The sequence below is a fragment of the Porites lutea genome, chromosome 9 (assembly GCF_958299795.1).
Source record: "Porites lutea chromosome 9, jaPorLute2.1, whole genome shotgun sequence".
Lineage (NCBI taxonomy): Eukaryota > Metazoa > Cnidaria > Anthozoa > Scleractinia > Poritidae > Porites > Porites lutea.
Genome location: NC_133209.1, coordinates 10,633,408 through 10,646,039, shown reverse-complemented (window position 1 = coordinate 10,646,039; position 12,632 = coordinate 10,633,408). Strand labels below are relative to the sequence as shown.

The 12,632-nt window shown below is 37.6% G+C and overlaps 1 protein-coding gene and 1 non-coding gene across 2 annotated transcripts; both read left to right on the top strand.

The window, feature by feature from the left end:
• On the top strand, window positions 1-10,936 carry LOC140948290 (protein transport protein Sec61 subunit alpha). The gene is made up of 16 exons (XM_073397523.1): window positions 1-136; window positions 240-307; window positions 528-593; window positions 773-851; window positions 2,674-2,729; window positions 2,814-2,889; window positions 3,565-3,674; window positions 4,215-4,285; window positions 4,892-4,974; window positions 5,362-5,522; window positions 5,996-6,100; window positions 6,679-6,771; window positions 7,701-7,889; window positions 8,279-8,355; window positions 8,635-8,705; window positions 9,596-10,936. The coding sequence occupies exons 1-16, from the start codon at window positions 130-132 to the stop codon at window positions 9,709-9,711; spliced, it is 1,428 nt and encodes a 475-aa protein (XP_073253624.1). The 5' UTR covers window positions 1-129; the 3' UTR covers window positions 9,712-10,936.
• Window positions 10,937-12,301: 1,365 nt separating this feature from the next.
• On the top strand, window positions 12,302-12,422 carry LOC140949297 (U5 spliceosomal RNA). Its single transcript, XR_012167109.1, has one exon. It is a non-coding gene; the product is annotated as a U5 spliceosomal RNA (small nuclear RNA).
• The last annotated feature ends 210 nt before the right edge of the window (window positions 12,423-12,632 follow it).

The following is a 12,632-nucleotide window of genomic DNA, read 5'->3' as shown; positions in this document are numbered from 1 at the left end:
CGTAAAGGGCCTGCGCTTTGCGTGTCGAGTTCTCTTCTTTACTCGCTGTGGCCATTGTCTGTCCACAGTTAAATTTTATATTTCATTTTGTAAACTCTTCAATTTCTGGCCACAGAAAAAATCATAAAAATGGGTGGTAAGTAGTTTAAACACATTAGACTTCGTTAATGTAGCAATCTTAAGACTGAATGCTCGTTTTCGAGTAGAAATAACGATCGATTTCTTTCTCATTCACACAGTTAAATTTCTCGAGGTTTTACGACCGTTCATTTCCGTTTTGCCTGAAGTCTCGAAGCCCGAAAGAAAGGTAAGTTTTGTCGTAAAAGGCTCCAGAAGACGCTGAAGCACCCTTTTTTGCCTATCTGTAGAATTGTACCGTTTCTTGCTGAACTTTTGCCTGCATATAAAGAAGAATTGTTTGGCTAACACTAAGAGTACGTGGACTAACGCGTGTGGCCAAATGAAGATAGGAATATACGGATAGTGTTTCTCAACTTTCTCTAAAAATAATGGCTTTCTTCTTACAGATCCAGTTTAGAGAAAAAGTACTATGGACTGCAATTACATTGTTCATCTTCCTTGTTTGTTGCCAGGTTGGTAAACCTTTTTTTCGTTCTTTTGAAGTTCATCAGAAGTTCGAACCGCAAATATTTTTTAAGCGCACGTAAGCTTTATATTATCTCTTCATTGTTCAACCGGCATTTTACGGTTTCATTCAAAATGCAATTTCAAGGTCGAAAGTGCCCAACAGTTTTGACCTTTTATTCTTTAGATTCCTTTGTTTGGCATCATGTCTTCGGATTCTGCAGATCCATTCTACTGGATGAGAGTAATTTTAGCTTCTAACAGGGGTAAGTTCTACAACCTTTATATTTTTGACTCGTCCAAAATTCCAACCAGTAACCGTAAAATTAGATCTTGTTGTGCGGGTACAAATTTCACCACATCCTCAGCTGTTTTCTCGTAACTTTAAAAAGAAAGTAAATTTGTGTTTATTATTTACCTATTTTTTATTTTACTACATTGATCCTCAGGGTTTTTGTTGCTCATTTGAATGTCTCTCTAAAAAGGAAGTAACTTCTTGCGGCCATTTTAAGAGACTTCTGCGGTCTTTATTTCTCTCCAAATTCACGTTTACCAGGGGAAGGGAAAAGTTCGTTTCTTTGTAAAGGTCCAACTTTTAAGTTGTTAGTTGTATTTTGAAAATATTCCCATATCACACATGAAATGATATATATTTTCTTTTATTTCATGATAAAATCAACAGTTTGGACCCATACAAATACTTCTACCTCTCTTTTTTTTTCGTGATCTTTTTTGTGTCAAAATTTGTGCCTCTTGAAATTATTTAAATAGCTGGAAGATACACTGTATCTTAAGTGTCTTTGCTTATACTAGAAGGCGGAGAATAAGATAAAAATGGATACTGTTTATTTCTTTTGGAATGAAATAATTATATGCAAAGTTGGTATATATCACATAAACATTTTGGACCCATACAAAACACTGAATGAGAAATCTAAGTGTTTGATATGTTAAAAATAACCCTTTAATGATGATTGATAAAAAGCTTTCATCATTGCTGTCAAAGTGTAACATAGTTTTTACTTTAATTTTAATTTTTTGAGTTATGTATCGGTCAAATCGAAGCTTAAACACCCCCCCCCGCCCCCTCCGGGCAAACCCCGGGCATTTGACACCTTTGCCGTCCCGGGGACGAGGGAATTTGATTGTCAGAGTCTTCCAGGGGGTGGGGAATTGGATCCCCATGTGTTAAGGGTGGGGAATTTGAACTGCACCCTCGATTTCATGTGAAATTTCTGGCGTGGCAAGCTATCATGGGGGAAGCGGTGTTGGGGGATTTTCGTGGAAAAGATTGTGCCTTTGTGACCAATTGGTTACGAGGAAAGGGCCTAAACAAGCTTTGTGCCGTATTGAAGATATTTAAATTTTAATATTTTTAATATTGGATTCAGGTTTTGAATATATGAATGTATAAAAGTTGTGTTTACAATGGAATACAATACCTATTACCGGCGATTCAATGCTACAATAAAAAACTCAACAGAGGTCAATTACTTTGACCTGCTGCATGTCTAAGGTGTGCGATGAATGGTCATGATGTAGTAGGTAGGATTTTTTTTATAGAACGGTTTCTATGTTGCAGGACACACAAAGAAAAGCTGAGCATTCAGTGACCTTGTAGCAGTGATTTCCGCTGTTTTGCACGAGAATTTTGTTTGTAGCAAATACACTAACGGTGCTTCTCAGTTTTTGTTATATTGAATTCCAATTATTTGCTGTATTTATGAAGATTTTGTTCGACAACTGAAGGCGTTTCTGCTGTCCTTCTGTCATTTATGTGCCTGTGAAATGTCCACGGGGTGGGGGCATTTGATCACCTAAATGGACCCTTGTGTGGGGTATTTGAACGGCATTTTGGCCCGGGTAGGGGGGAATTTGAACAATAATTTTCAAAAAAGTCAAATGCCCGGGGGGGTGGGGGATGTTGAAGCTTTGATTCGACCGATACATTAGGGATCGTGTACCTACTTAAAGCTAAAATTCATCAGGCTAGTTTTGTACATACAGTGTAAAGAACCCCTTTTAAAATTATTGTATTCAAAAGCATACACTGTCTTGAAATCTCTTGAAATTTGCTGTTTCTTTTAGGTACCCTTATGGAACTTGGAATTTCCCCAATTGTTACATCCGGACTGATTATGCAGGTATGGGTTGACTGCAATTATACTTAAAGCATCTTGCGTATTTACAATGGAACTGGTCTAATCTAACTTGAAAAAATATCTCAGCTCCTGGCAGGTTCTAAAATCATTGAAGTTGGTGATAGTCCTAAAGACAGAGCTCTCTTTAATGGATCTCAGAAATGTAAGTACCTTCCAAGGTGACAGTTAACTCTACTATCTTATGTCTGTTGTGAAGCATTAGGGTTTTCTACAGCCCTTTGAGTATGTAAAGATACCTGCAATTTTGCCTTCTTTCAGTTCACTTTTGGCAAAATACTTCCAGACTAAAAATATCACCTCATGTTAGGGGTGATACTCTGACAGATTATACTCATAAAATGGACTGGTGTGCTTTTATGTTACATGAAGTCCAGGTATTATGCTCAAAATTATGCTCGGAAGTGTAGCATAATGAGGTTACCGGATCTTAGACTGCACCAAATGCACTTGGCATTGGTGTTTTAGTATCATCAAGGTATTCAGTTCCTAAAATGTCACTGCTTTTATGAACTTTGTACATTGGAGTTGGAAATTGCTGGATATTTAGCTTGCAATTTTCTAAACTGCAATACAACATTTGATTTTGTTTAAAAAGTAGTATAGTTTAATTTGCAATCATTATGCATGATGTTCAGTGTACAGTCGAACATCAACTGTATAGTATTATGCTGAAAATTATGCTGGCATAATCTACCAGACCCTACCCAGTCCCTGTGTATGTATTAAAGGAGCTAGGATATATTGGGCATAGAGGAGTTTACTGTCCTTGTCAGAGCTATAATAAACAATGCACTGATTAAGTGTTCTTTTTCACTAGTATTTGGCATGATTATTACCATTGGCCAGGCTGTGGTGTATGTTATGACTGGAATGTATGGTGACCCTTCTGATCTTGGCCCTGGTATCTGCCTTTTGATTATCATTCAGGTAACTTGAGACATGTTCTTTTTATTATATGTACTCTGTTCTTTGGTGAGCTATTTTGAATAAGGTTAGATATTGAAATAGGCACTTTGTGTCTTTATAGTCCTGAAGTGCATTGTTTACACTTAACATTAACAACTGCATCGTTAAATAGAGGTTGGGTACGTGCCTAGAGTATCCAGGAGCTTCCACTTTTGACAGCCAGTCTCCAGATTGAAGAATGCCTTTATGGCTGGCACAATGGTGGAACCCAGCCATGATCCCCAAACTCATAAGGAAACAAAAGGCATCTGTCACAGTGAAAATATCAGTGGAGAAAGAAGCATAGGGAGGAGGGGAGGGAAGAAGAATTAATTAAAAGAAACCGTGTAACAGGAACAACGCAGCTGGAAGGAAACTCCATGTACACCAGTGAATCTCTTGAAGGATGTAACAAACTACTGGGCATGTACATGTACATGCTGACCTACTATGGACCAATAGCACATTGTTAACTCCTTTAAATTCCATTTAAATGCATTGAAATTTTGTTTCTTTTTACAGCTGTTTTGTGCTGGTCTCATTGTGCTGCTTCTTGATGAGCTCTTGCAGAAAGGTTATGGTTTGGGATCTGGGTAAGTAGCTCAAATTTTTTGTTTGCAACAATTGCCAAACTGAAAAAATTGAGAAGAATCCCTCATTTATAAATCCACTTATCTTGGCGAAATGGCATCAAGGCTTCAATCATGTGAGTTTGATGACCCAAAACACTACTAATACAGAGAAGAATTGATTACACACAAATTTGGTTTTTACCTAGAATAACTTTTTCTTCATGGACAAAATAATTAGGGCTGGTTTACACAAAGAACACTAACACACATCCAATACAAATGCAAGCACAGTGAGATATGTATGTGCATTTATGCATTCTGGATTCCAGGTTTTTCAACTTGCATTTGGGCTTTTGTTTACAAATGCAAATGCAAGCAGAAATGCAGGCACAAGTGCCGAGGCAAGAAATCAAACATTTTCCATTTCTCGCATCTTTGCTTGCATTTGTGTCGATGTAGTTCGCACATTTGTATTTTTTGTTTGCATTTATGTTGATGTTTTGTTTTACGTTAATCAGGCCTTAGTGCCACAATAAGAGTCCCTTATTAATTCAGAATGGATTAAGGAAACAATAATATGCAGTATTGTAACAGTTAGTGCGATTATTTTACTTTATAATTTTGTAGAATCTCATTGTTCATTGCTACAAACATCTGTGAGACTATTGTGTGGAAAGCTTTCAGTCCAGCAACCATCAATACTGGCCGGGGTATGTGGTTGAATGCTTGGTCTTGTTAATTATTGGATGTTAATTATTGGGTTAGGCTAGTTTCAATAGATTTACAAGAAATGTGCCGAACAGTGTTCTCTTACCCTTTTATTGGGTAGTGACACGTAGAAAATCATTTTAGCCATTTGTGGTATCACGGATCTGGGGAAAAAGAGAAGTACATAATAAGAAAAAAAGTAGTTAAAAATAAACCAGGTGTGTCACTAAGATTTCAAGTTGCTGTATACGTGTTATTAGTATGTTGGGAATTAAACCCCTAGTTCTATGAGTAGCCGGAGGTCATGATGATAGTATCCAGAGGAAATCTCTGGCCCCTCAGTTCTTAGTGACATGCCTGAAAAACTAATAACCTGCCTCTTTTTTCAGGAACTGAATTTGAAGGAGCGATCATTGCTCTCTTCCATTTGCTGGCCACCAGAACAGATAAAGTGCGTGGTCTGCGTGAAGCCTTCTATCGTCAAAATCTGCCAAATCTTACCAACCTCATTGCCACTATCTTTGTCTTTGCAATAGTTATTTACTTCCAGGTAATCATGAAGTCTTGCATGTAATTCTTGTCTTTATTGTTAATTTATGTGGTCCTATGAGCACTGAATATTTCCAAGAGAGGTTGACTGTGAAGACTACAGTAGTACTACATATGCATTTTTTTTAATGATTGCCATGTCTGATGACTTGGTTGTGTCACCAACTTCTTTGATTGTCTCTGCTTCCGCTTCATGTGAAGGATGTAGATGTGTCAGAATAGCGTGGAGGACTTACTTAACCACATACTCATAGAATTGCCCCCCCCTTGGGAGCATAGGGTGTTATTGTCTCCACCTCTTTTTTCTGGGCCAGGGCATTTGCTTTCTACTAGGCAAGGTAGACTGCTTGACAGTCTTTATAATCCCACAATAATTACAATCGAATGCCATTTGAGGTGACTCAATTCATTTTTGCATTAGCTGAGTGCAATTTTCATACCCTAGATTGAATGTTTGTGTGCCTCTCTTTACAGGGCTTCCGTGTGGATCTGCCAATCAAGTCAGCTCGTTACAGAGGGCAGTACAGTTCATACCCAATCAAGCTTTTTTACACCTCAAACATTCCCATTATCTTGCAAGTGAGTTCAATAGACACTATGCACAGTGTATTTTTAGTCTGTCTGAGCAGACCAAACAATCAAATCTTAATTGAGTTTCCCCCTATAAAGCAGGTTACTTCTGTATTACCCCTTCTTCTATAAAGGTTCCAAGCATTCCCAAATACCAGTACATTAAAACACATCATTCATTAAAAAATAACTGTTGTGGACTGTTTTGTTCAGGAAAAGAAACTTCACCACAGTAGAAATCCTGATTTCTTAAACCCGTTGGTTTTTTAAAATTCCTGATAATTCACACCAAATGTAACTTCACTTCACCAGTCAAATGGTGTAATTTTACACCTGAGTTTTTCAAACCTTCTGATAATTTAAACCATTGGGAAAACCTTTAACACTGCTGCTTCAGTTCACATTTTTCTTGGCCCAACCATAGTTACTAACCGTAATGTAAAAATTGTCCAAATCACTCTCCTTTTGTGCCTTCAATTTTACTGTGGCTCCTCTGAACTTTGCATACATTTTGAAGGTGAAGCAGTAATAATCTTATTGTGCGGCCCTGCTCACGTGTATTTCTCAATTTTTTCTTTGACTTGTAGAGCGCTCTGGTGTCCAACATCTATGTCATCTCCCAAATGCTGTCAACAAAGTTTGGAGGAAATTTCTTTGTTAATATCCTTGGAACTTGGGAGGTGGGTCTTTGTAAGATACATCATTGCCAAACTAACACCCTAGGGGACTTTTAATGGCCATTAAACTCATCACCAATAGATGAACTTGGGCACAGGTGCCCAATTAGGGGAAGTCCTTGAAAAGTCCTTGAGTTCCATTTTTCTGTGAAAAGTCCTTAAATTTCTGTGCAAGTCCTTGAAAATTCCTTGAATTTTCTTCAACTTTGAATTTAGTGGCCTGGAAAGTGTTTTTGATGCTTTTTGGTTGTCTAAGACAGAATATAAATCATAGCTTGGAGAATTTAACGGTTATTCACGTAAAGTGCTTTATGTTTTATATAATAATTAACTATCAGTTTAAGACAAGTGAACTGAAAAATGTAGAGTAGTTGGTGAAGTAAACAGTTCCAGCCTTAAAGTCTTATTAGAATAGAATACTGGGAATGTGCATTTTTTTATTAGGTGGTCCTTGAAAATGGTTGCATTTTCTTGTATAAACACTAGATGAGGGCTGTATGTTCAGGTGCTCACATCAAAGTGCAGTGACATGACACCATTGGGCCTCTCTCTTTTATCCGTGCTTATCAATTTTAAGGGCACTTGGAAGTGCCAGCAGTGTTTATTGAAATGTGTAGGTGACATACTGTAGACCTTGGTGGAAGGGGGAGGGGAGGGGACCATTACAAGCCCACAGTAACATGTGCTATGCTGCTGTGGTTACCTTGCGAAGAAATTGAAAAGCCAACCCTCCAAGTTAAAGTTTTTGCTCAGTCATCATGTGGCAATCAACTCTTTTGGTTTAGGGAAACTTTTTAACAAATAAAGTCACCAGGTGCAAAATTTTAGGCGCCATGGCAACCAAGATGGTTACAACTTCGAGGGTTGAAAGGTAGTAAGACAATAACTAAAATTTGGAATGATGTGACTCACCTTTCTGAATGTGTTTTTAGGAAGCTGGTGGTGGCCCTGCTAGGTCATACCCCACTGGTGGACTGTGTTATTACATGTCTCCTCCAGAGACAGTGGGGCACATTATAGAGGACCCCATACATGCTGTCTTATACATCTTCTTTATGCTTGGCTCCTGTGCCTTCTTCTCTAAGACATGGATTGATGTGTCAGGCTCTTCAGCTAAAGATGTAAGTCGTCATATTGCAAATGTGCATTTTAATTCAGATTGGAAATGTAGTTGGTTTTGTTACCCATTGCAAGGTTGGCCAGATCTTTAGTTGATTGTTGTAATTCTTTTGACCCAAATCTCAATACACTCAGCTATTTTCTTAATTAAATACCTTGTGATTTGTAATCAGTTTTTGTGACCCTTGTATTGTAACAAATAGGTTTTCACTACAGTGGCAGTCAATTTTCTCTTAAACCTTTTTTTTTTATTGTGTCCTGTTGGTATTTGTGACGGGAGGTGAGGGGTGAAGAGAGTGTGGAATGCAGTATACAGTACATAGCACAAAATTACATTGAAGTAGTATTATTTCTTTCATTAAGAGTTTGGCTCTCATTGCTACTTCTTCAGGTTGCTAAGCAGCTCAAAGAACAACAAATGGTGATGCGAGGCCACCGAGACAAGTCTATGGTCCACGAGCTGAACAGGTAAACTTTTTCTTATGTTTTATGGTAACTACTGTAACTGTGAGATGTCTTAATCAAAGACACAGGCAGTTTTGCTTAACTCTTTGCTTTACTGGTTACTGGAATTGAATTTGTATTTGAAAGAAAATAGAGCGGTTTTCACTTGACTGTCGAAAGGGATTGGTTTTGGTTTGGTTTTGGTTTTACTACGCCCTTTGCTTGGCTAGTGTATTTACTTTGGTTTTGGTTTTACGACAGTCAAGTGAAAACCGCTCTAATCTTTGTTTTTTGTCATAAAAGGTACATCCCTACTGCTGCAGCCTTTGGTGGTCTTTGTATTGGAGCTTTGTCTGTCCTGGCTGACTTTATGGGTGAGTTCATTGAGTTTAACTTATACCCACCTCTCTTGACCGGGTTCTTGGTCATGGGACTAGCCTTGTAATAATGTCATAATCCTCTGTTTTTACTGTCATGCCATCAAAAATAAAAAATGCAAACCATTCAATACAGAAATTGAGAATCAGAGAAATAAAAGAACAGCCTCACCAAAAATCAGGTTTGTGTGATATTACACATGTGAGATATTCGGAAAAATGTTTTGCCCCCCAAAAAATAATTTACAAAGCTTTGTAGGAATACAGCAGGGGGCACAAATATGGTGGCTGAAAACTAACAAAAACATGTCTTTAAAGGTTTTTTTTACAAAAGCGGGAGTACATCACTGGAGGAACTCAAAAAAATTAAAGTAATATTCATTCTGAGACAAAGAATGTTTAGATAACAAAATCTTAAAAAATTGGTAACAATTTTAACCCACATAAGAGCTTTCCCGGACACCAACTAAATGCCACATCATGCAAAGGTTTGGAAATTCAAGCATCCTCTATAGGAAAATTTCGAACCCTTTTGAACAGAAGATATGAATAAATAAAGGTGTTTGCATGCTTTAATACCTCATGAAAGTAGAAACTCTGAAAAATCGATAATTGCCTACTGTATTTATTCCAATAAGGGCCCAACCCCGAATTAGCACCCACTCTCAAGGTCCAAAAACTTAATAAGCGCCCAGGGCGGTTAATCGAATAAATGCGGTAGTTGGAATTTTGGTAACATCATGTGAAAACCGAAAATATTATTATACTGAGACCATTGGGACCAGTCTACATTACATAACTTTTACATTGTTTCATAAATTTCCTTGTTTAGTGGTCATCTACTGTGTGTGAAGCTGATGCTTAGCTATCACTTATTCTCTTTTCAGGTGCAATTGGCTCTGGAACTGGAATTTTACTGGCCGTCACCATCATTTACCAGTATTTTGAAATATTTGTCAAGGAGCAGAGCGAAATGGGAGGCATGGGAACTCTTCTGTTTTAACCCGACCAACTGCCACACAAAAGATCAAACCATTTGGAGAAATTTTTACTGTCATTATACATGCTCAATATCCAACAAGAACTACATCTTGAAACTGTTTTTTTCTGTTAGATAGCAGTGGAAATAGCAACAGAAATGAATAAAGGAGAAAACAAGGGATAAGCTATTTTATCCACCGCAATCTTGCAGTTCTTATCCCATGGAGTTTGTGTTGTTATGTGTATTTTTTACTGTATCTGACTCTTCTTAATTTACAAATTACCATTTTTACATCGAAAGAAATCTGTCTGTTATCTGTTGTAGAATACAAAGAGAATTTTATGGTTAAAAGTGATGATGACAGTGTTGTTACCGGTGTCTTATTGAAGTGTCGAATTTTGTTTATTTCCTTTTTGCAACTCTTCGTCCATTTGTCTCACTGAGTTCGAACTTACAGCAAGAACACTCAAATACTAAGCTCAAACGAATTATATCGTAAAATTATTAAAATTCTATTGAGTACCATAAGCTAATATAACTGTACAAACTATTGTACATCGTTTGAGTTCAGCTATTTGAGGTTTTGTTTGCAAGGACTGGTAAGACATTTAAGTAGTCTCATAACAACATAAACCGGATAACAAAAAATTTTCTCTCAGATATGCATCTCAATAAAACCAATGTCTGTTAAGATCTGAAATTGTTAGTGTGGCTGTAATGAAGCAGTCATTTAGACTTGTGTGAATTTCTGTAATTGTCTCAAGAAAATGTTCAGTATCTACGGTGACTCCGCTTTTAGACTTGGCTAAATTTATATAGTTTAGTCAAGGTTTTTCCCCGAAGTTTTGATTCTCGTTAGTTATTGAGTAAAAGAGCGCTAAAACAAAGTGCAACGTTGAAAACGGGAGAAACTTAAAATAGCTGGAGCCCTTATTAAATATACACAAGAGTCTAAAGTTGAAGCTATTCCCTGAAAAAGGGCATTCCCCTTGAAAACACGTTTAGTTTTTAAAAGTGGAAACTACTGAAACAAGTCCAGAGTTTGAGAGACTTTCCTATCTTGACATTTCATTTGATTAGGAACGGTGTTTAAGGAGTTCCTGTGTAGAATCTTGTAATTTGAGTTCTATGTGCTTTTTATGCAACAGTCACACTTAACAAAGTAGTGTGACAGACTCGCCATGTGAAAGGTCGCACACACTCTTCAGTGGAATTAATTGTTAATAAAGTACTATGTTTGAACCCAGTTAATGTGTCCATTGTTGTACCGGCCCCAGTTGTTCGAAAGATGGATAGCGCTATCCACTGGATAAATCTCTATTCAGTGAATGACGCAATTGGTTTCCCTAATACTTATCCGCTGGAAAGTAATGTTTGGATAGCGCTATCCAACGTTTTGAACAACCGTGCCCTGGCGTATATCGTAGAAACCACTTACCTATGGGGCATGATTTTGACACGAAACCAAGGGGCATAGGAGTTCTCTTAACAGATAAGAGTTACAATTCGGATGGCAAGTCGGATGTTTCCGTACAGTAAGAGTAGATCATCAATGTGACCGTTTATACTTCGTGCAAGATGTGATTAGTATCTTCATGTTCAGACGTTTGTCTAAGTTATAAGAAGTTAAACTTGTTGTGATGCGCCCGTTTTGATGCCACATAATTGCTCTGAATACTGTAAAAGTCCCATATCTTTCCGTTATTGAGACGGGAAGCTAATTTTTTTTCTCTAGGTATCTTCCAGATCTTCCAGTGTCCTGTGGTCATATAAAACCTCTTGGTTTCTTTCGTTTCTTCCGCTGTAATATCTCGACGTTCCTTTTTTCTTTTCTATAATTCATACTGTCGTCCATTTTTATGAGGGGAATGGGTTTTTATACGGCACGAGTTAAGAAAGATTTTGTCAAGGCGACTGAAAGTTGATCGTGAACTGTCAACTATCAGAGAGTGTCTCTGTCCAGAAAGCTTCGACTGTAATCACTATACATGTACTACCTACGAAGGGCTCCACTATAGTTAGCTATCACATAGATTGAACAATTATCCTGATTTTTACATAGTAGCAGATGAAGAGCCAAAACGAGGGCGTACAATGAACCGCTACTCACTGATTGACTAACTGACTGTCTGACTGACTGACTGATTGACTGACTGACTGTTTGACTGGTGACTGAGTTACTTACCACTAACACCATGTAACACTGGAGCCATAATTGGGGTACCCCGATTCTACCTCCTCTAACACTGGTCTTTAAAAGGTCGAGTGACAGTAGCACATTCTAATCCCTCGCAGGATGGATAATAAGAGAAGGGCGTTTTAAAACATTTGGCGCCGGAAAATTGCGTTTTCAAGCCACTGTTGATCGGATATTTGTTGGCCGAAGAACATATGGAGAAAGAAAGTATCATTTTGCCAAAGGCGATATTTTTCACTGTAGAGACATCATTCCCTTTTGTATTTTATTTGCTCATGAAGTCAATCGTTAGACGATGTCATTCATTTACAACTTGTCGATGCGCATGCGTATGGAGTTACAGTAGAAAGCGGTTTGTCCCACATGTGATATGATTTTAAGAGAAATATGATCCCAGTGTTACTCATAATAATTCAACTCTGGTTTTCCTTCATCACGCATAAATCTTTCGCCTTTTACTAAAGATTTCCGTGGAGGAGAACAACAGAATGAGTCTATAGACCAATTTTTCGTCGCCCTGCCTTGAGGCGGGGCTCCTAACAAATATTAGATAGAATAGCGAATAAAATATGTTCGTTGAGGCAAAGGGGCATTAAAACTTTCAGTCTCTGTTGATTGATAAGGATAAATCAATTATTTAGTGATTATATTACAGCAGGATGCTGATAGCTAGGCAACAATTCAATCTAGTTGTTATATAAAACGTATTTCTAGTGTACTCTTCAATCCAAGTTATGTCAGTTGC